Source organism: Equus asinus, chromosome 28 (genome assembly GCF_041296235.1).
Source record: "Equus asinus isolate D_3611 breed Donkey chromosome 28, EquAss-T2T_v2, whole genome shotgun sequence".
Classification (NCBI taxonomy): domain Eukaryota; kingdom Metazoa; phylum Chordata; class Mammalia; order Perissodactyla; family Equidae; genus Equus; species Equus asinus.
Genome location: NC_091817.1, coordinates 32522011 through 32543816, shown reverse-complemented (window position 1 = coordinate 32543816; position 21806 = coordinate 32522011). Strand labels below are relative to the sequence as shown.

Below are 21806 nucleotides of genomic sequence, written 5' to 3'. Positions count from 1 at the left end.
TCCACTCAGCCCTTTGTGTCCCTGGCTGATCTCTCTGAGCACATCACTCACTGCTCCTTGCCTTTCTATATGTTTGTTCTAGGCATCTTCTGTTTATGCTGTGCTTTCTACCTGGAATGCACCCACCCAACTTTGCCCGTGTTGTCTGAGCCCCTACACACACACACACACACTCACACACTCACATGCATAGTGACTTCTCCCAAAGCCTTCCCAGATCTGCTCAACGCCCCACAGCACTTGCTGTGCCCTTTGCCTTGTAGTATAAGACCAAAAATGACAAATATTTATGATCCCTTACTGTGGGTCAGGCTCTGTACTAGAGTCTTCTCATTTTATCATGTAATCCTGACAGCAACATTATGAAATAAGTATGATTGTTATCCCATTTTAGAGATGAAGACACTGAAGCTCAAAGAGAGTGTGTAACATGCCTAAAGTGTCATTCTGGTAAGTGACAACTGGGACTGTTAACTACTAGGCCTTATCACTACCAACTGTAAACAACTTAAGGGCAAAGCCTAAGTCACTCTTCCTCCTCTTCACACTCTCTGCATGTGCGTCGTAACATTGAAACAGTAGATGTTTGTTGACCAGATTTTTAACCTTTGCAGTGTGTCAAGTCTTTCAGACCTATAGAGACAGAAAGTAGGTTAGTGATTACCTAGAGCTAGGCAGGGGATGAGGAGTGACTGCTAATGGGTCCAGGGTTTCTTTAGGGGATGATGAAAATGTTCTAAACTTAGATTGTGGTGAGGGTTGCAGAACTCTGTGAATATATTAAAAACCAGTGAACTGTACACTTTAAATGGGCCAATTTTATGGTTAAATTTTATGGTATGTATGTGATATCTCAATAAAGAAAGATATATTTTTAAAAAGTCCTTCAGACACAGTGGGAATCAAATCTGGGACTGCTATTATCAGGGATTTCTATCCCTAGATGTTTCCGGACCCCATGTTACCTGATTTGTATCATAAACACTCAGGGTAACCAGCTCCCTTGAGATTGCCCTCCCACCCGCCATGTGCAAAACACTTGGTTCATGTGTCCTACACCTGCCTCCAGGTTTTCAAGGAAGGACATCTGGTCCCGATGTGTAGTAGCTGCATCTTTGGGCAACATTGCATGTGACTTCTGGGGTCTCTTTCCCTGCTGGCCTTCCCCATTTTGTGGACTCCCAGTTCTGTGACCCTGTGCCCCTGGACTGTCACTGCAGGCCCCCTGTGAGGGAACTATATTGGGAAGGTATGGGTGAGGAGGAAGGGCCAGAGGGCCTAACAGTCCTTCCCAGGATCCCCCCTCCATTCTCTATCCATAAAGCCCTGGGGCAGGCAGTTGGAAGTTTCCATTTCCCTCACCAGATGTCCCTGTTGCCTCCCCAAAAAACCTCCAGACACATGGACACAGGACACTCATCCATCCAAGAGATGTTTAATGTATCTTAGGTACAAGGTACAAAACACAGGTGCACCTGCTAACCCCAGGAAAGTCACCTGCCACCCAGTCAGCCCCCTTACCACTGCAGCCAGGCATCCCAGCTCCCAGAGCAGTGGAGCAGTGGCCCTAGGATACCTGGTTCCTTCCCTGTTTGGGGAATGTCAAAGTGGTAATATGGGAGCCCAGAGGCCACTGTCTCCCTCCTCAGAAAACCCAGACCCAAGGATCTGAAAGACAAGACCCAGACTTGCACTCAAAGCAGCAGAGCCTGAGTGACCCTGGCTAAGAAGCAACCCTGATCTGAAGCTTGGCCCAGTCCTGCAGCCTTGGTCCTGGAAAAGAAGGAACTATCCCCCCAATAACTGTCAGCAAAGGGAAGGAGATAAAGCAAGTGCAGACAGATTCCTACTGCCCTAAAAAAAACTGGCTATGGATAGCTGACCCAACAGGGTAGCAAAGCCCAAGGTTGAGGCCTGCTCACCTCCTACCCCAATCCCTCTGAGAACCAGCCCCTTGAGGAGCCTCATTGCACTGTCCTTGAGCTGGTGCTGGGGAGGATGTGGAGGGCAGGAAAAGCCAGCATCAGCTGAGGAATGATGTCTTTGCTTTGGGGGCAAGAACAGCTGCCTAGTGACCCCAGGAGGCCCCACTGGGAAAGGGGCATCAGCTACCCAAGTCTCTAGGCCTAGCCCCTAGAAGCTCTGGACTGGGTCTTGAGCCAGGGTGACGGCCTTACTGAAAGGGAAGGTGGCAGGAGTTAGGGAAAGGGTGGTGAAAAGGGTCCCTCTGAGGACCAGCCCAGGAGACCCTCTGACCAACCCCAAGGGAGCCCAGTTGCTACTTCAGTCCAGGCCCCTCTGACCCCATGTCAGGTTGAGTGGGCTCCTCTGCCCATTGCTCAGGGAACACTTCCCACAGGGGCTCCGGCCTCCTGCTCCTCCCCAAGTCCCTGGGCTACAGCCGGCTACCTCTGTTGAATTGGATACACCAGTGGGAATTGGCAGTGCCTGGGCTAAGATGGGTGTGGTCCTCATGTCCCATGAGGGGCTGCAGCTCCTGCTGCCGGGGGATGTCAGCGCTGCTCTCACTGCGAGAACGGCCAGCCTTGGCCAGGCTGGGGGGAAAGGCAAAGCTAGAGTGTGGAACGGAAGGCAGGTCGAGAGGGGCCTGGGGCTCTTCAGCAGCCAGTGGGTGGGGAGGCAGACGGTTCATAGTCGGGGCCTGAGTACAAGGCGGGGAGGCCAGGCTCTCCAGGGACGAGATGCTCTGGTTCCAGCCTGTCTGCATATCCACGGGCACAATCTTGGTGGTTTCTGAGGACACGTAGACTGCCAGGTCCCCCTGCCCACTCTTCCAGGGTAGCTCCTTCTCTGCACAGGTTGGGGAGGGGGGGATGACGCGTGGACTTGGGCACACCTCAAGGCTCCCTGAGGACAAGAGAGTACACACGTGCTCGTTACCAACACAGTGGAATCCTTCTTGAACTTAAGCACACGTTCATAAATAAATTCATTCCACAGTTGCCATATTACATTCCTTTGTGCAATTATTTGATGAACACCCTGCCGAGGAGAAGCGCCACAACTGGTTTTGCTCCCTGTTGTATCCCCAGCACCTAGCACAGGGCTAGGCACACAGTAGTTGCTCAAGAAATATCTATTCAACAGTTGAAAATAACGAAAGCAAGTGTGAGGCAGGAAAAACCCCATCTGCGATCAGCCCTCACCTGACTTGACTTGCAGCACCAGTCTCGGAAACCACATCCTGCCAAGCCCCATCCCAGGGTGATACGGCAGTGGGGTGAGGAAGATCTCGAGGCTCCACGCCAAAGGCTTTGCTGCTGGGCACCTTGCCCAAGCACCCACCACAGCCCTTTGGTGGGACAGAGCCCGGGAGCATGAGCTCATGCAAACCTAATAGCAGGCTAAAGCTGTGCCGCAAAGGGGATGCCACAGCACAGAGGACATGAGCCGAAAATCCCCATACTGCTGGCAGCCAGGATGGAAGGCTCAGCCGCTGCATGACAGGAAGTCTGAGGTCCTGAAAGAGGAAACCTAGGAAGGAGAAGCCCTCTGGCCACCTACCACTCCCTGCTCTCCAAAGTCTAGCACAACGCCTTGCATAGTCTAGGTGCTCAGTGTGTATCTGCTCGTTGATAAAGTCCTGAGCAGTCCAATAAACGTGACTGAGTACATTATGAAATGTATGGATGCTGCGATGGGAAGTAAAACTACCTCTCTTGAAAGACCTGGAATATTAAACTTTAACTACCACAACAAAAACTAAAATAACAAGAAACTTCAGTGTTCACCTTTAGAGCATGCTAGGGAACTAATTCATTAGTCTGAAAACTGCTAAGTAAAAGGTGAAAGTCCAGCATTTATCCATTCTTTCCTGTATGAACTGTAGCTCTAAGTAACTAGTTGATGAGGGGAAGTTCTTTTTATAGAAGAATTCTTCCTAATAAATGCAGACAAAAAATTGATGTAAAAATCACCATTGTGCAACCCCTGATGAAATGCTGGATCTGGCAGAGATCATCAATGGCTGCGAGGACCATTTGAGGGAAAGTTGTTGGGGAACCTGATAACGAATGCATCAGGCTAACAACATCTGAACCCCGGGGTCAATGTTAACCTCACTAAAGAGAGACAAACAGATGGTATGTGCTTCCTGATTTGACACAACAGGAAGTACACCATCACCGTCTATGAAGTATTCTTACCAAGAAGTTAAACTGAAATCTGATCTAGATTTAATAACCTGTTTAAAGGAAATATAAGGGACAGAGAAACATTAAGTGACACTTTGGGAATGCAGTCAGCAAAATCTAGACAAGGAAGGACAAGGTTATTTCAATAAATACATTGCAAGGAAAAAAAGCAGGAGGCGGGGACCACGGACAAGTTGGAACAGGTACTTTGTTGTGGGGGCTGTCATGTGCAATTTTTAGCAGCATCCTGGCCTCTACTCGTTCAGTGCAACTGCACCCCTCCAGTTGTGGCGACCGAAAATGTCTCCAGACATTGCCACATGTCCCCTGGGGCACAAAATCACTCCACCACCCCCTTGAGAACCACTGCTCCTATAGGTTAAAAGAGACATCAACCAAATGCCATGTGTGGGCCTTGTCTGGATTTTGTATGTGTGTGTGTGAAGAAGATTGGCTCTGAGCTAACATCTGTTGGCAACCTTCCTCTTTTTGCCTGAGGAAGTTTGTCACTGAGCTAACACCTGTGCCAGTCTTCCAATATTTTGTACGTGGGATGCCGCCACAACATGGCTTGATGAGCAGTTTGTAGGTCTGTGCCTTGGATCTGAATGTGCAAACCTTGGGCCCCCAAAGCGGAGCATGTGAATTTAACCACTTCACCACTGGGCCAGCCCCTCTGTCTAGATTTTTATTTGAACAAACCTACTATATTAAAAAAAATTAAGACAATCAGTGAAATTTGAACACTGGTTATTTGATGACAAAGATTTTAAAAATGATAATGGTATTATGGCTATATTTCTTACCGAAGAATCCTTATCTTTTCGAGATACATGCTGAAGTACTTAATTGATAAAGTGATATGATATCTGAGATTTGCTCCAAAAGAACCCAGTGAAGAGAGAGGCATAGATAAGGGTATAGATGAAATAAGATTGGTTAGGAGAAGGTGATTATTGAAGCTAAGTAATGGTGGGGAGTTTATTTTACTATTCCGTCTACTACATATTTTGAAATTTTCTATAATAAAACATTTTAAAAAGACACCTGAGGGTGCCTGAGCCAACTAGCAGTGATATTTAGCATTATGAGTGAGTTAGGTCTCCACATATGGAAACATATATATACTGCTTTTTATCCAGGGTAATGCCACTTTGATGACTCCTTACCCAGGTCAAGTTGCCACCCTCACCAGGGGCTCTACCTGGGCAGCTGTGCTAAGCATGGTTGCAACAGACCCTGGTGTTAGGTTTGCTTGTCACCTCATTTTCCTCGCCAGACTGTAAAGGGAGGCAGCGAGGCAGTGAAAAGGCTGTGGGCTTTGGAGTCAGGTGGGTCAGATTCAAATTCTGGTTCTGCTGTGGGATGCTGGATAAGTCCTAAGTCCCTATGCTGTATGAGCTCACTCTCCCTATCTTGGTGGTTGTGAGGGTTGAATCAGATCATGTATGTCAGGTGTCTGATATAAAGGAATGCTCAGTAAATGCTGGTTGGTGAATAAATTAGTGAACAGGAAAAGGGAGTTGTCTGGAGTAGAGGCCATGAGTGAAGCGAGAAGAAGCCAACTGCACAGCTCCAGCTTGCTCCAGAGGGGAGGGAAGCTGGGAGGAAGCCATTACCTGAGACCTTGCCCTCTTGAAGAACCTCACTGGTGGCGCGGGCCACAAAGATGATCCCCTCGTCGTCCTCCTTCTCTGTCTCTGAACTGTCACTCTCCTCCTCTTCCTCAGACTCCACGGTTAAGATCACAGCAGCTGGACAGGAACAAGAACTGAGTGGGGGTGGCTAGCCCAGCAGCTGCCTCACACCCTAAGCCAGCTCCCTGTCCACCCAGGCAGAGCCCGTGGTTGGCAGAGGCACCTGCTTGCTTCTCTGGCCATTTCAGCACTGGCCTAGGGAGTTGGGGGCTTGAGAGGAAGGGAAGTGAGACTCAGAGCCCAAGGAGGCAACCAGGGAAAGCAGAATCCTCAGAGGAAGCCATGAGGGAAGTCACACTTTCCAGATCCCCCATTCTCTTCTCAGCCCCAGATCCCATCATCAACTGAAAACACAAGCGTTTGGAGAGCTGGAAGGCCCATCAACGTTTAGCTCATCCAAACTCCTGGTTTGCAGACGGGACACCAGTCCCCAGGGTCCACCCTCCTTCAAGGCCAAGACCAAGCTTCCCCTTCTCCATGACACCTTCCCCAAGTCCTCAGAGCTTATAACCTGCAGTTAGCTATCAGATGCCTCCTGTCACAAACTGTCTAATAACTACTTAGAACATGTCCAGCTTTGAAATCAAGTGTGCCCATCTAGTCCCTGAGGGGAAGAGCCCCAGCTCACAGCACTGAATGCAGCACAGAGGAGGTCCTTCGGGACTCTGGCTGGTGGGCCCCGCCCTGCCCTCCCCCTCCCATCCTCTACCCTACCCCCACTCCCTGCTTGCCTGTGTCCTGAAAGCCCGGGTCTCGAGGAGGTTTCCCATTTGTAGCCTCAGTGTTAGCCACGCTATCCTTCTGAAGACCAAAAGAAAAACCCTAAGCCTCTGGCCCTGGCTCCAAACTCCAACCCTGTCATCTGGTAGGGTCAACAGGAGGACAAGTCTTCATAATGTAGCAGGGGAGACAATCTGTGTCAATCCCAGTGGTTACTATCCCTTGGCCCCTCAGGAAAGTGTGGAGTCAGTAACCCACACTGCAGCAAGGACTCTCACTCCATCAGCCTAGGCTGAATTAGGGGCTCATGGAATTGCACAGCAACCTTCGCCCCAAGGAATCTGCCTTTCTCCTGCTTGTTTCACCTCTGGTAGGAGGACCTGCTCTTTCCCAGCAGGTAACCACATGGTCAAGAGGCTGATCTCCCTCTAAAGGCCTCACCTTATACTTCTGGGGCTCCAGGAAGATGCAAGAGGGAACCCAACTGCTGCAGCCACCAAGGTCCTGAGGATTATCCAACTAAGGGTCCCCTTGGGCTGGATTCCAACACTTGGGGGCTCAAAACTGCATGCTGTCAGCCTCCAGCCCCAAACAGGAGTCCCAGAGAAAGCAAAGCACGTGCCTTCTTGCGGCCAGCCTTGCGGGGTCGTGGCTTGCTCTTGGTGAAGCAGATGTTGTGCTTGGTGGACTTGAAGGACTCCAGCCGCCGCTTCATGTTCTGCTGGAAGATCTCCTTGTCCTGCCGCTCCTGCGCATCCTCCGAGATGAAGTGGCGGCTGCAACTGGCTTTGTACTGGCAATGACAGCCCACCCTGCCATGAGACTGGTGCCTGCCTCCTACAGGAACCCCAGGCCACAGCCCCAACATGTTCACCATAGGCCCTGCCAGCCCAGTTTTTCCAGAACTAGCCATGGATTAAAAAAAAAAAAAAAAAAAAAAATACCATAGGAACCCAGCCAAACACAGTATATTCTCAGTTCACTGGGGAAAAACTTTATCCCAGAATTTATCCCCTCAAATCTGGCTTTCCCTATCCCCTACTGCCCTCTCCCAAATCTCCTCTGATTTGAAGTGACAAGGGGCAGGGGACCCTGTCTCTTGTCCCTTGGGACTACTATGAGATGATGGGAGACATTTCCTTCTTTGCACCTGCATTTATCTGAGCCTGGCCCACACACCTGGCCCACCTTCCCCCTTCTAGCTACTCAGGACTCTCTCCAGCTGGCCAATTCTAAACCACCATGACACCTCGGGGTGCACTTTAGACTTCCATAATCATGACACCTTGGACCCTCTTGGTCCCAACAACTACCTGTGCCTAGTTCAGGACCACCCCATCATCTGTCCCTTCCAACTTTCTCATAAAGACCAAGCCCGCTACACAGCCTAGACTGCCTCCCTCTCTGCCCTCGGCTAGTTGGCAGCCTTTTCATTATCTAGCGCTAATCCCCCAAAGTTTACCAGCGTGTTGCAAGTCAGCTTGTCTGCACCACATCCCCAGTCTGGTTCCTTTCCTATACCTCATATTCCCTGCTTCCCTGAACCAGTTCTAAGAGCTCCCTTCAAGTCTCCCATCTGCCGTCCTCCACCTACTCACCCAGAGGTACTCCTCTCTCCTGGGTGAAGGGGTCCAGCTCCTTCACAGGGCTCATCACTCCCCAACCCAGGCCTCCTCTTTGCTCAGCACACTCCTTGCTGCCTCCATCAGTTCCCAGCTCCTCTTGTTTCTCCACTCTCCTGCATCTTCAATCCTTCCCTCGCCACTGGCCCCTTCCCCTCTGCTTTTAAGCATGCTCCCTCCCTTACCTCCTTGAATAAAGCCATTCCATTGATGCCATTGTCACCCGTTTGCTGCCAAACTCTTATTTATACTTTGATCCTGACACTTTCCCTCATACCCATTACTTCCTTAAATATCAGAAATACAACTCCAGGGTCCGCAGCTCCACAGCGCTGCCTTCTTCGCGGTCACCAGTGCCATGGCCTCTGGTTAGGCACTCGCCTGACCTCTGTGCAGCATCCAGCCCTCCAGGACACCCTCTGCTACTGCTCCTCCAAAGTTTCCTTCTTTCTTCTCCTTTGCTGCTTCCCTTTCCTTTTCTTGCATGTACACTCCTCACAGTGTTGTCCTTGGCGCTCCTCTCTCACCTCTGAATGCTCTCTCCAGTGAACTTATCCATTCTCTCAGCTTCAGCTAGCCCAGCGATAGAGATCTCTGGTTCCCAAACACTAGCCATCAGAGCAGCTGCATTTGAATCACCTGGGGCTTAATTTAGAGCACAAACTCTTCAAACCATTCCACACTACAGAATCAGAATCTCCAGGAGGTGAAGCCAGGAATATGTATTCTAGCAAGCTCCCCGGGGGATTCAGATGTAGCCAGGTAAGGAAACCTCTGATGTAGATTTCTTCCAAATCTCTATCTTCAGCCCTTCTCTCTCTCTTAAGCTATAAACTTATATTTCTGGCCCACACACCTGGCCCCCCTTCCCCCTTCTAGCTACTCAGGACTCTCTCCAGCTGGCCATTTCTAAACCACCATGACACCTCGGGGTGCACTTTAGACTTCCATAATCATGACACCTTGGACACTTCTGTCTCCCTCTCTAATGATATTTCTGTGAAGAACATGAGGAGTTATGGTATAATTAAGTGGATTTAGAACTAGTTGAGTAACCATACCCCAAAAATGCTTGATCCATGTCAGTCTGGAGGAAAGTCTTTAGTAGCATGCCACAGGGCTCTGTCCTCAGCTCTATCCTGTTCAACATTTTTATGTTGATGTGGATGAATACAAAGTTAACAGGCTTAGCAAATTTTCATAGGATGTGAATCTGAGGAGATATTTGGTGGCAGACAAAGGATCCAAACGATGGAATGATGGGCTAAATCAAATAAGATGACATTTAACAGGGATAAACACAATCTTATTCCAGGTTTTTTTTGATTGACTACACAAGAACTAGTTGGACTGAACCCATTGACCAATCTTACACACACAAATCCATAGACAACCAGTCACTGTGAACATCCTGATGTCACACAGTAAGAAACACATAGCATACCTACTGAATGCTCCTGAATCTGACCAGGCCTTTAGACTTAACTGCCACAAAATATGAGGGATGGAGGGACATATTAAATACCACCACTGGAATGCAATCAGCAGAATCTATAGATGGGAAATTCTCTGATACAAAGTATCCAGTTTCTTCAATAAATAAATAACAAGGGGAAAAAAGGAGGGAGAAGGAAATGTTACAGATTTTTTTTAATAAAGAGACATATTTACCAAATGCAAAGAGTGGACTTTATTTGGATCTTAATTTAAACAAACCATCTGGAAAAAGATATTTATGAACATTGGATATTTGATGTAGAAGGAATTATTGTTATTTGTTGTGATAATGGTAATATATATTTGTTTTTTAAGAGTTCTTACCACATAGAGATACATACTGAAATATTTAGAGATGATATGATATGATATCTGGAGTTTGCTTTAAAATTAAAGTGTGGATGGGTATAGTGGGGGTACAGAATATAACAAGATTAACCATGCATTGATAATTATTGGAGCTGGGTGATGGATAAATGAGAGTTATTTTATTCTCTCTAGTTTTGTGAATGAGTGAAAATTTTCCTTAAGAAAAAAGTAAACAAAACAAAATGAGAAACCCACAGGTTGGATGAGACAGGGTTTAACAGCCATTAACTGAGGGAGACATGGGGGTTTGCCTGATTGTAAGGACAATATGGGGCCTCAGGGTGGTGAGGGCCAAAGCTGGAGGGATTCTGGGCTGTGGGAAGAGAATGGCAAGTTCTAGAACTATAAAGGTGAGAGAGCCCCTCTGCCCTGCCCTGGCCTACCACAACTAGAGCAGCACCTTCCATCCTAGGCCTCATTTCTTATGACCCAGAGAAGACACACCAGGGAGAGGAAATGCTGGCCTGAGGGCAGGGAGGCCTGTATGAAAGGGAGCTGTCTTGAAACCCTTGAAGATTTATTCTGCCGAGCTGCAGAGAGTCAAATCAGGACCAGAGGGAGCAAGTTAAAGGAAACCAATTCTGTCTCAACAGTATAAACAGCCTTGACTGTTAAAACTGCCAGGAATAGTAATTCCTGGCTTCCCATTTCAGAAAGATTCAAAGTAATGGCTTGCTGCCCCCTTGTGGGGTTGCAACAGATTCCTTCCTGGATGGGCTGGGCCTCGCCAGCCCCAAAGCTTGGTGACCTGCATTGGACTAACTCACATTACCTAAAACAGATGTCTGCTTTCCCCACCCTAAGCTGGTCCACAGGCATCCTCAGAAGCACTCCTGCTTCTGTCTGTGACCCCATCAAGCCCTCTGGACTCTGTCTGCTCTTCTCCCCTTCACGGCCAATCGCCCAGTCTATGTGCTCCTCTCCCTTCCCACCACCCAGCTCTAAACCACAGTGCTTCACTCTGTCTTCCCAAGTGGCTCTCCCAGCCTCTCAACTAACCTCTCCAATTTGATCTGCACTCTGCTACCAGAAAAGACATCTTTAAACAGTGCTTGCAGCAGGCCAACCCTTTCTCAAAAAAAAAAAAAAGCTAAACGTTATTACTGACAAGATAAAGCCCACACTCTTTAACTAGGCATGTATTGCTTTCCACAAGCTGGTGCCAACTGCCCCTTGAACTGTGATCATGGCCTCCCCAGACCACCCCACACTGCCCCTTGGAACTCCTATGTTCTGCTTGCTCTCACCCTGCGGCGTGGCTTGTAGAGGCCTCCACAGAGCAGATGGTGCATCACAGCATCCTCACGGTCCCGGCCACTGCGTACTGTGTCAATCACCTGCAGATCCAGACACGCTCCACTGCCACTCTCCCTCCTGCAGGATGCAAGAAACATGTATACTGGGGAGGGGCCAGGAGGCACAGGCCAGGGGAAGGGCAGAAGCAAAGGTGCTCACAAATCCTCCCCAGAAGGGATAGAAAGAGAGGGCCCAACAGAGAGGAGCTTCAGGAAGGGGAAGGGGGCTGAAGGACTTACAGCAGGTTAGTGACAGAGGTCTCTGCCATAGAATTGCGGCTGGGCATAGAGGGCAGAGTGAGCCCTGTAGAGGACAAGACGTGGCCCCCCTGCAGGAGCCAAGACAGAGGTCAGACAGCAATCAGATAGACGGCAGCCCGGATAGTCAGAGGGTAATAAAAAGATTAACAATAGTTAACACTTATTTTGCTCTTTTCATGTTCCAGGTACTATACCAGGCACTTTACATACTAAATCCACAAAACTGTGACATACGTATTCCTATTCCTGCTTTCTTACAGTTGAGGAAACCGAGGCTCAGAGAGGATAAGTGGCTTAACCAAGGTCACAAGCCTATACATGATAAGAATTAAACCACATCTGTTGACTCCAGAGTCCAGCTGTCTCCCCACCTTTCTGTCCTGCCTACCAGACTCTGAATGTCGGCCTCAGGCCAGGCTGGTTCCTGCAGCTGTCACTTCACAAGACCATGGAGTCTGCTGGGAATTCTCAAATCCCTGCTCAGGGCCTGCCTGCTTGTTGCCCCTTCATGCCCTGCTGGCCACCTGCCCACCCACCACTGGCTGCTGACCCACCTGGTCCACAAAGCTGATGGCATCCCGGATGTTGAGTCTGTAGTACACATCCCAGATCTGGTCCCGGATGCGGTAGGCTGACCGCCGCATCAGCAGCTGACTCAGGTACTTCTTGTCAAACTGCTCCCACCTACAGAGGATGCCAGGCCCGGCCCTGAGTGCCATCTCCAAGGCTCAGCTGGCTGGCCCTTCCTCAGACAGGGCAGGGGCACCACCAACACTAGCCTGGCTCTCTTGGTATAGGCCTCAGCCCGGGAGAACTTGAAGCTAGTCCCTGCCCTTATGGAATTTACAGTGTTATGAGAAAGCCTGACATTAACTGAAGTTATTAAAAATAACTGTAAAATTGCAACCATGACAAGAACTACAATGGATAATTATGGAGTATGATAGGGATTTGTCCTAGTCAGGGAGACGAGGGAAGTCCTCCCTAAAAACTTGATGCCAATGGCGAGATCTGAAGGATGAACAGAGGTTAAGTAGGTGAGAGGGAGGTGAGGGAGTGTTCTAGTAGAGAGAACAACAAAGGTCCCAGTGGCCCAGGCAGGAGGGAGCATGGTGGGTCCTGAGGTTCTAAACCAGAGTCCATGTAATTAACAGGGAGACAGTCAAAGACAGAGCAGAGCACGATGAGGCTGGAGTCTGGCAGGTACCAGATCATGCAGGGCTGGGCAGGCCTCACTGGGGAGCCTTGTCTTATCCTGAGAGTACTGGGATGCCACTGAAGGGCTTCAGGCAGAGGTCGCCCAGCCTGAGTCTGGCTGTGTCCCTTCTCAGAAGTGTGGTACATCCCCCATGCTGCCCTGGCTGGTGGGGCTGCTGCTGCTGAAGGAGCCTCGGGGCAGCTCCCTCACCTGTCCCTCCAGTAGTGATAGCCATGGTGCCCCACAACGTCCTCCACTGCAGCCAGAATGTGGTCAAAAGTCTAGAAGGGGGGTGGGTAGGGGGACTGGATCAGGACTCTGCTCAAAATAGGAGAAGGGAGAGAGGGACTGGTGGAGGGATGGGGTTCTGGTACCCACGTGCTCATGCAGCTCCTGGTTCAGGGTGGGTTTGTGATGCTCACTCCTCTTCACCTTCAGCCACTTGACCAGTGGCTTGATGGTCAGACCCTATGGACAGGCAGCAGGTGAGCCCTGCCCTATCCAGTTCCCTGCTGCCTTTATCTCTCCATAATTAGGCCTCAGCTTCTGTACCCCCACCTCACTACACTCAAGGTCTGGGAAGTCAGGCCCATGTGTCCCTCAAGAGGAAGAGGAGTCCCTGTCCCATAGGCTCCAAGCTTCTCCCAGGGCCTGCTGGACCCTCTCCCCACCCAGCCTTGTGAGCACTCCCACCTGCACGATGACTGTGAAGAAGACCACCACAATAGTGGTGGCCACAAAGTAGTCCTTGGCAGGGACCTTGGTCCTGTCCAGTAGGATGACGAGAGCGAAGGCCACAGCCCCCCGCAGACCCCCATAGGACATCACCACCTGGTCAATCTTGTCCAGAGGGACCAGCCGGAACTGATTCAGCACCCACGTCTGCAGGACTACGCCTACAGCAGGAGGGAGGCCAGAAGGAGCAGGGCGTTGGGAGTAGAGGGCACTGGGAGTGGATGGCACCAGATATCTGGGCTAAGGTCTGACAGGGTCTGGGATGGGTGAGCAACAACGGGAGGCTTAGGGATTGACAAGGTTGTGGACTCAGGTTGGGGGATGAGTTGACAGGGGGAGGAGGGCAGGAAAGAGAGTGGGAAAGCAGAGGGTGCCAGCGATACCGAGGGCTCGGAAGAACAGGATGAAGAAGAGGGTGCCCAGCACCAGCCCAGAATCCCAGGCCCACTTAGAAGAGTCCACGGCTGAGATGCCAAGCAGCATGAAGATGACAGTCTCAGCGCAGCTGGCTAGAGTCTTCATTGTGTATTTGACAGCTGTGCGTGACTTATGGGAGATGTTGGCCTCCACATACTTCTTACAGCCAAGGCCACACATAGTCACCCTGGGAGAGAAATGGAGAGACAGGGCAAGTGAGGAGGGGTGGCAGGAGGCACAGCCTCTGGCATTTAAGCATGCTGCAGGAGAGGATGTTGCCCATCACAGGATGTCAGACTCTTAGAGCTGAAGCCCAGGGAGGCATGGAGACTGTCCAAGGATAGGTAGTGGTGGTCCTGGGATAAAGGTCCAAATCTCCAGGCTTCCCACTCATTGCCTCCTGGAAGGGAAGGTGGGAGAAACATGCTCTGACTAGCATACTCTCTGAGGCACCTTTTGGAGTGCTGTGGCCACCACAGCCAGTGGCACCAGGCCTTGAAATCTACTTCCAGCTCAGCCCATACCCCAGAGAACACTTCAGGCAGAGGAAGATTGGGTTCTGGGGTACCCAGGACAGTTCTAGAGGCAGATCCTGGGACACTACCATGTTCCATGAGATTTAATGTCTCCCCATGGAGTTTGAGGCTCCCACTACCACAAGGGTTCAGGGAAACCTATGGATTCCTCAGGGTCCTGCTTCTGTCCATGCGAGGAGCAACCATCTCCAGTACCCCCTCCCAGCTGCCTGCCTGCAAGGGCCCCAGGACTCACGCAAGAATGGCGGAGAGCGAGGCCATTTCAGCAGTGAGGTAGGCTGCGTAGGCGAGGAGGAAGACCAGCAGTGGCTCGATGATGCGGACCCGCTTGGTGAAGCGTGTGGTCAGGGCCAGGAGGAAGGCAAAGACTAAGCCCACGGCTGCCCCGCCCAGACTGACCACAAACAGGGAGGCTGGGGGAGGAGTTGGTTGTCAGCATAACCCCTGGCCCGGACCATACCCAGGCTGACAAGACTGCTTCCTGGCAGGGAGTGGAGGATAATGCCCACCACACTCCCCGGGGGTCAGGATGCCAGAGCCAGGACCCCAGGAAAGCCCCTCCTTCTCAGGTTCTCAGGGCCCCATTTCTCCATAGAGGAAGAAAGGGAACGAGGCAACCCAAACAGCCTCCTCTGTCCTGATGCAATGGTGGGGCAGGGACTCAGCAACCTAGGGAAGGGAGACCTCCAGTGCCAGCCGAGAGCGGGGAAATACTGACCGACTCCCTTCAGGTAGTCAGTGGCCTGTACTTTGGCAGAGCCCATCTCCACAAAGGAGTTGCAGACCTTGTACAGCACCTGAGGGAGAAGAGGAGAGTCAGGAGTGGGGGGGACGGCAGCAACGGGGACTGCTGGGTGAAAGCTGAGACCATATTTCTTCCCCAGGGGGCCTGGGGAAGGGTCTGAGCCTGCTGGTCAGACCATGGCAGCCTGGGGTCAGGGAGTGGCAGGCAGCTGAGCACTCTCACCACGGTGACTGCATCATTGAGCAGGGACTCGCCAAAGACGATGATAAAGAGAGTCTCGTTGACATGCACCTCCTCAAAGACAGCCAACACAGCCACAGGGTCCACTGCTGAGATGAGGCTCCCAAACAGCAGGAAGTCCAGCAAGCCAGCCTGCACTCTAGTGGCTTTCAAGGGAGAGATGGGGACAGTAATTGGTGAGGCTCCTACAGCGTTCCCTGCGACAAGCCCAGACTCCACCCCAACTGTTAAAACAAGGATGCCCAGAGAGGACTTGGGATGGTGAAGAGAGAGTAGGCCTGAAGGTCAGGAGACTTGAGCCCAAGGCCTGGCTTTGCTGTTTTCCAGCTCTATGATGTTGGTGCTATCATTGTCACATGACTCCTCTTAAGCCATGCCTCCTCATCTGTCTATCTCACAAGATGGCTGCAAAAATCAACCCAGGAGATGGTTAAGAGAGTTCTATGTAACCTAGAAAGCTAAGGTGGCACTGACAATAAAAACTACAGCAACACTAGCAATAATCACCAGGAGGTGGAAACTGGCTGCTGACTGGCTTTATTAGGGAGAAGAACAAAAGAGAGCACTTTCTCCCACACTCCTGGTTCTCAGCTTAAGGGATATGACACTCACAATTCTCAGCAGGAGGGGGAAGGGCTATCCATCTATGAGGGCTGAATATAGTATGAAAAGCACCCACCACAGGTAGGACTTGAACATATCATAAAATCTGTGTGAGCCTCAGTTTCCTCGTGTATACACTGGGAATAATAATAGTACCTACCACAAAAAAAATTCTTTATTTAGCCAGTGCTCAATACAAGGTAAGTATCCAATAGATATTACCTATTATTAGGATTACTATTATTATTATGATCTGATGTCCTCCCTTGGCTTCCTGCCCCAAAGAGTTCACTAACCCATTAGGAAAACCAGGTTGGAGTCCCCAAACCTCCCCTTGCACCTTGGAAGAAGTATGGATTAGCAACATTCAGGGTTGAATGGATTTTGGAGGCAGGAAGTGAGGAAGAAGGGAGCAGGACAAGGCAGCCTGAAGGTAAAGAGCCTCAGTAAAATGGATCTCTCTTGCTAATCTTGCACCTGATATCAAACGAGTTTAAGGGCCTCTATTTCTCATTAAATAGGACAAATTACACCCCGACAGGGATGCTATGAAGAGTCAATGGGATAAGTAAAGCGAGAACACCTAGTGTAGTGTCTTGCATTCTGTGGATGTATAATATGTATTTATTAAAAATAATAACAAAAACAGAAAACCACTCTGATGTGCCCTGGGCAAAGCCAGGATAGCAGGCCCTCACAGGAATGGTGAGCTGTTCCTCAGGGAAGCAGGGCTGGCAAGTGGCAGTGTGGTAACAGAGGGCAGAAGGCAGCAGAGTAGTAATGCAGGCTTCCCAGTCACGGCAGCCCACACACAGCTGGGAGCCAGGCCCCTGCTCAGCTGTCATGCTGCAGAACCCCAAACTCAACTGGCAGAGACATAAATGAAGGCTGAAGGTCCATCTGGAGCATTGCCTTGCACTCGAGGTGGGAGAGACCTAAAACAGAGCTCTCAGGGCCTGGTTTTTGCCAATATGGGATCTCCAGAGCTGGAGGAGAAGGGAGTTGGGTGACGAGTCTGGCAAAGCCTCCCTCTGCCAGCCCAGATCTTAGGGTCACTCACCCACAAGTCCAGCCTGCTGCAGGCCCCAGAGGGCAGCGCCTGTTGTGAAGGCATTCCAGAGTGTGCCCACCACGGCATAGGTGAGGATGGCACCCAAGTTGTCAAAGAACAGCCGGCTAGGCATGAAATAGCCAGAGTCCAGCACAATAGGAGGCAGCAGGAAGAGGAAGAAGGTGCCTGGCTCTAGCTGGTACTCAGCTTTCTTGGCCACAGCCAAGACAATGCCCCCAAGCACGAGGCCCAGCAAAATCAGCAGGCAGCTCTCAGGGACCAGAGATGTCACCTTCCGAGACAAGTGAAACACTACAATGCAAGAAGAGAGCAGGAAGTATCAGTTTATGGGGCGCGCACACACACACACACACACACACAGTGGCCTACAACTTCCCAGTCTTATCAGGTTATTCAAGGTCAGGACCCCTGACCCGCAGGACTGCAGCCAAAGTTGTTTCTTGGTGCCCCTGTCATGGTAACCTAGGCCTTTGCTTGCTTTTTCCATTTCCAGAAATGCCCCTCCTCTCTACCCTCATCCTCAGGGGGCCTCACCTTTCTCTGATCTCCCTTATCCATAGCCATTATTTGAACCTTAGCAAATGCTACTCAGCATATATGTATGCATAACATAGCTATAAAAATCAGGACCTCTGGAGTCAGGCTGCTTGGGTTCAAAGCCTAGCTCCTCTACTTACTAGTTATGTGACCTTGGAGGAAATTTCACCCCTCCAACTGTGAGTTTTCTCATCAGCAAAATGGGACTAAAAATAGTAATGATCTCATAGGATTGCTGTAAGGTTTAAATAAAACAATCTACTCAGAAGCTCTTAGCCCAGTACTTTATAGTAAGCACTCAATAAATGTTACCAATTATTATATTATTGTGTCCTGCCTCCCTAACCAGACCTATTGCAAACCATTCCTCCTAGGAGCACTGTAGACCTCCTAAACCATGTGCTTTTCGTTCTATAGGATTACTAAGGATTCGACAGTTTAAAAAGCAATGGGTTTAGCAGTCAGAAGAACTCCAGTTCTTCTTCTGGCTCCATCACTTTCTAACTGTGTGATTTCAGGCAAATTATTTAATTTACCTGAACTTCAATTTCTTCTCCTGTAATATGGGGGAAATACCCATCACACAGGGTGAGGAGAAAATGATACAGTGTGAATGTGCCTAGCAGGATGTCAGACATTTGGTAGCTTCTCAAGAAATGCTAGTTAAATATGACTCTGGAGGAAAATAATAACAGATCTGTCCACAGGAAATGAGGAGGAGGTATGAAATGGGTTCCTAGCACTACTGCCACTCCTACCTTTGTCCCCTAAAGTAAACTCTTTTGGCTCTCCCTTGGGCCCTGAGACCATGAGTAAACACCTACCCCATACAGTCCCTGGGGTGGGTAGTGGGAGAGGCTTCCATGTTAGTCTATGTAAGACCCAATGCCAAGACAGTGCCCTTTGGAAGTGGTACTTGAAGGCCCTAGGACAGTGCCTGGCACATAGTGGGACCTACGTAAATATTTGTTGAATAAAAGGGGGGAAAATCTCCTAGCAATGAAGCTAGGGGAAGGTATCCCTGAATGTTCCACCTATCTTTCCCCTCCTCTCTGAAGATTATTTTTTTGGCTGGTAAGAAGCAAGTTCTCTTCTCTTACCTCCAGAGGAGGTGTCATCCAAGCTAGGAAAAGCACTATGATTTATGGGGGAAACCACAGTCATTGAAGGAACCCTCATGCAATTCACAGACTTCTCAACAAACCCAATTCTTGGCTCCCAAATCTGAGGCTCCTCCTATCTTATGCTCATTGTTGCCAGCCCCTAAGGTAAGTTCAGTCATAGATCTCCCACACTTATCCCTACCTTTGGTCGCCCGTTCCACTCCTTCAGGGACTCTATTCCATCCTCATCTCCAGAGCATGCATCAACCCCAGCAGTGCAACCCCAACCCATCACAAAGCCTGTTCTCTGACAGAACTAGGCTCCCTGAAGGCATTTCAAGCCCCATTTTGCATTATTAATGGGCTGCCACAGCAGAGCAGAATGGATACTTCTTCTGTTCCTGCCCAGCTCCCGTCCCCCACAAGCAGTGTCCCTGGGGGAGGAGTGGGGCAAATTCTAGGCTGTGTGGTTCCTACATGAAGACTTTATTGGTGAGACTAGAGTACAGGCTGTGCCAGCATAGATGGGGAGTGAGTAGCAACGCTCAGCTATAATTAGTCACCCCCACAACAGAGCCTGCACAACAGAGAGAGGGAGGAGGGTCTCGGGTGGGAGGAGGGGCCACTGGCTGCTCAGAAGTAGGGAGGAAGGGGCAGAAGCAAGGCAAGCAGCTCTGTTCAAGGAAAGGAGTCTGAAGCACAACCTTCAATGTTGTGCATACGGAAGAAGGTCGGACTATGAAAGCATCTAGCACGGGCAGCACATAGTGAGGCTCCAACAAATGAAAGTTTCTTATTCCCTCAAGTGGGAAGGATGGAGACTTGAATTGGGGGGCGGAGGGTTCCACAGCTAGGCACAAGAGGGGGGCATCTTTAGGGGAGCACAGGGGGGCTAGAGGAAAAGTGGCAGTTTAGTATCCTAGGAGAATGGGCACTTGGACGTGGTCTCCAAGGAAGGCTGCTTTCTCAGGACCAGGATGCCTGAGTTTGCCGGAGAACACTAGCCCCTCAATGTCCCACATGTCCTCACTCCTGACAGAGGTTTCCAGGAGGCTGGGGATTGATGGAGTACAGGCCAGACCAAAGGGCTTACTGTAAGGGGAAGCGGGGATCAGAGAAGGCAAAAGTCTAGGTATAGGGCTGGAAAGAGCTGGGGCAGCCCTTTGAGAAGGTAAATGCCCAGAGCTCCCACGCGAGAATGGGAGGAGGGAGATCCACAAGAGGCGGCGCAGGAACTGTGTGAGAGCCCGGATTTGTGGAATTGCAACCTAAGTTAGGGCACTGTGCGAGAAGCCGGCCCGGATCTGGGGACTCGGGGCTGGGGGCGGGTCCGCTGCCGGCTGCCGGCCTGGCGCACGCACACACGCACTCACCGATTTTGGCCAGGCTGGCCACCAGGATCCACAGGGCTACCAGGTAGGGTGCCTCCACCTCGTGCCACTGCCAGCGGAAGAGCGTCAACCCTGGGGGAGGCTCGCCCGGCGACCCCGGCTCCTGGGTGGGCTCTTCGGTTGCTCCCGCCCCCGCCAGAGGCAGCCCCAGCAGCGGCAGTGCGGCGCGCAGCATCCTGCCGCCTGCCTAGCCGCCCTCCCGGCACCGCACAGCCGCCGGCCCCGCGTCGCCGCCGCCGCCTACCGGTCACCCCCGCGTCACAGGCACGTGGGGCCTGTTCCCCCCAATCCCGGCTCCGATACCCCCAAGCCGGGTCCGGACTCCGAGACCCTGCCCCAGGCGTCCGTACTCTGGACCCCTACTCCTCCCCTCTAAACCAGTCTCAGCACTGGAAATTTCCCAGTGCAGCCCTCCCTCAAGTCCCGCAACCTACTCCCTCGAGTCCGCTCCCCCAAACCTTCCCAAAACCTCCCCCGACCCGGATTCAGAGCTGTAAGCGGCCACGGCCCTCCAGGGGCACCCCCGCATCCCACTCGCCGGAGGAGGCAGCCCGCTGCGGGAGGGGCAGGGGTCTCCCGGGGAGCGGTGTCCAGGCGGGAGGGGCGCGTCTCCTCCAAGGCAGGTGCCGCCCGGCGGCAAGCAGCAGACCCCTGATACTGAGGCCGCGGGCTCCGGCGCTGCCACGTGCAGACAGCAGGGGGCAGTGCGCCGCCGCCTTCCGCGCCGCCCTCCGGAGCCTAGGACCCCCTTCGGGCCCCCGCCCAGACCAGAGCTGCGCACGCGCACTGGGCGCTCCCAGAAAGCCGTGATGGTCTACGCAGTCCCCAATGTCCCCAGAAACTCCAAGGCCTAGACTGGGCGCAGCTCATTCCAGGCTGAGAAGGAGGCTTGTTCCTCTTTCTCTCCCAAACCGAGGGGCACCCAGCTTCTCTTTCCCTTACACTACGGGAAAGTCTTCTCACCTTTTCCATGAAATTTAAGGGAACTATCTTCTTTCCCTAAACTATGGAAAACCCAGCCTATCGATTCCCTTCAAACTAAGAGGGATCCACCCAACTTTTCCCCAAACTCTAAGGGGCATTCGGCTTGTCTTGCCCCAAACTGAGGAGGACCGTCTCCACTTTTCATTCAAGCTGACCCCATTTCTTCCCCAAGACTGAGGGAAACATGTTCTACTCCCCCTCAAACTGAGTCATCTCATCCTTTTCCCAGAACTGAGGGGCACCCGCCCCTCTTCTTCCCCCAGCTAAAAGGGAATGATTCCACCTCTCCCTTCAAACTGAGTGTAATCTATTTTCACTTCTAAATTGAAAGGAGCCCATCTCTCTGCTTTCCCCAAAAGAGGGAAACCCATCCACTTCATCCCTCGAACTGAAGGAATCAGGGCCGTCCAGCCACTAAACTGAGGGAGACCTGGCTGGCCACTATCTGAAGAAACTTCCACCCCACCTGCCGTAACAATCCCTCCAAGAGAGCGCAACCTCATTGCCCCCAAACCCAAAGACAGCCTCCCAGCCCTCTGCGCGCTCTCGTAAGCTGGGCGCGAGCTCGGGTTTTCCCGCCGGCCTACCCAGTGAAGTAACGGGATCACGATCGCGCCCTCCGAGTGGCTG

The 21806-nt window shown here is 51.2% G+C and overlaps 1 protein-coding gene across 3 annotated transcripts; it reads right to left on the bottom strand.

Annotated features, from left to right (window-relative positions):
* Positions 1-2392: 2392 nt before the first annotated feature.
* SLC9A5 (solute carrier family 9 member A5) lies at positions 2393-21782 on the bottom strand. Of its 3 annotated transcripts, XM_014827751.3 has the most exons (16): positions 20175-21782; positions 17150-17452; positions 15469-15632; positions 15220-15298; positions 14737-14914; positions 13932-14152; positions 13507-13709; positions 13192-13281; positions 13024-13094; positions 12170-12299; positions 11595-11683; positions 11307-11433; positions 7194-7364; positions 6583-6652; positions 5774-5908; positions 2393-2868 (listed from the first exon to the last, which is right to left on the bottom strand). In XM_014827751.3, the coding sequence occupies exons 1-16, from the start codon at positions 20365-20367 to the stop codon at positions 2396-2398; spliced, it is 2697 nt and encodes an 898-aa protein (XP_014683237.2). In that variant the 5' UTR covers positions 20368-21782; the 3' UTR covers positions 2393-2395. The 3 variants fall into 3 exon arrangements, with proteins under 3 accessions (XP_014683237.2, XP_070356281.1, XP_044617641.2); XM_070500180.1 differs by lacking the exons at positions 5774-5908; positions 6583-6652; positions 7194-7364; XM_044761706.2 differs by lacking the exons at positions 15469-15632; positions 17150-17452; positions 20175-21782 and having other exon boundaries at positions 14737-14828; positions 15220-15279.
* Between the last annotated feature and the right edge of the window lie 24 nt (positions 21783-21806).

Coding starts and splice junctions, on each gene's coding strand:
- SLC9A5 (XM_014827751.3), bottom strand. CDS start 20,367: ATGCTGCGCGCCGCACTGCCGCTGCTGGGGCTGCCTCTGGCGGGGGCG. Junction 14,153..14,736: donor TCGCTCTCCGCCATTCTTGC/GTGAGTCCTGGG, acceptor TTTCTCTCCCAG/GGTGACTATGTGTGGCCTTG. Junction 13,710..13,931: donor CCTGTTCTTCCGAGCCCTCG/GTATCGCTGGCA, acceptor CTCCTGCTGTAG/GCGTAGTCCTGCAGACGTGG.